The sequence below is a fragment of the Penaeus monodon genome, chromosome 22 (genome assembly GCF_015228065.2).
Source record: "Penaeus monodon isolate SGIC_2016 chromosome 22, NSTDA_Pmon_1, whole genome shotgun sequence".
Lineage (NCBI taxonomy): Eukaryota > Metazoa > Arthropoda > Malacostraca > Decapoda > Penaeidae > Penaeus > Penaeus monodon.
In genome coordinates, this window is record NC_051407.1 from 33,287,289 (window position 1) to 33,287,886 (window position 598).

The 598-nt window shown below is 46.2% G+C and overlaps 1 protein-coding gene across 1 annotated transcript in view; it reads left to right on the plus strand.

The window, feature by feature from the left end:
• The window catches only part of LOC119587094, a gene marked incomplete in the record, with an annotated part of 12,623 nt that overhangs the window by 726 nt on the left and 11,299 nt on the right, over positions 1-598 (plus strand). The window contains 2 exon segments of the mRNA XM_037935843.1: positions 16-105; positions 472-598. Coding sequence (XP_037791771.1) covers positions 49-105; positions 472-598 — 184 coding nt within the window.

The window sequence follows — 598 nt, forward strand, 5'->3', positions numbered from 1 at the left end:
CCCCTGTTGCATCAGGTGAGGCGCCAGCAGGAGGCAGGGCAAGCGGAAATGGAGACCGCCGTCCGCTGCGGCTACTTATTCTTCCGCTTCACCAACAGTGGAAAGGTGGGCGTTGATTAATCCTTGATTTCTGGCGCGATGGCAGCGATGGCGGCTTAAGACAAAACTCTGTTTTTTAAATTAGTTAGGCAATGGTTAGATGACAAGATACTGGCATTGCTATTGGACTGTGAGGTTTGATAGTAATGGCTGTTAAATCCTGTCCTGCCTCACGGTTTATGATTTTTTCCGGCTTGCTTCGTGTATTACTCAGCCCTCTACACTTTTAGCCATGGTAGTCATTATGTATTTGAAAGAATTAATAATGCCGATAATGGTAGTGATAACAAGACTGATATTAATAATTGTAATGTTGATTATTATTACAGAAGTAATATTACCTTGTGGTATCTGGTACATGTCGCCCTCCAGACTCTTCCAAAGAAGAAATTCGTTCAGCTTTGCAGCGGCCACGAGAATGGCTGTCCGCAGCTGCTTGTCTACGAGGACGAGCGGAGTTCCATGGCGATGAGCAACTGCCTGTGCATGATCCTCGGGC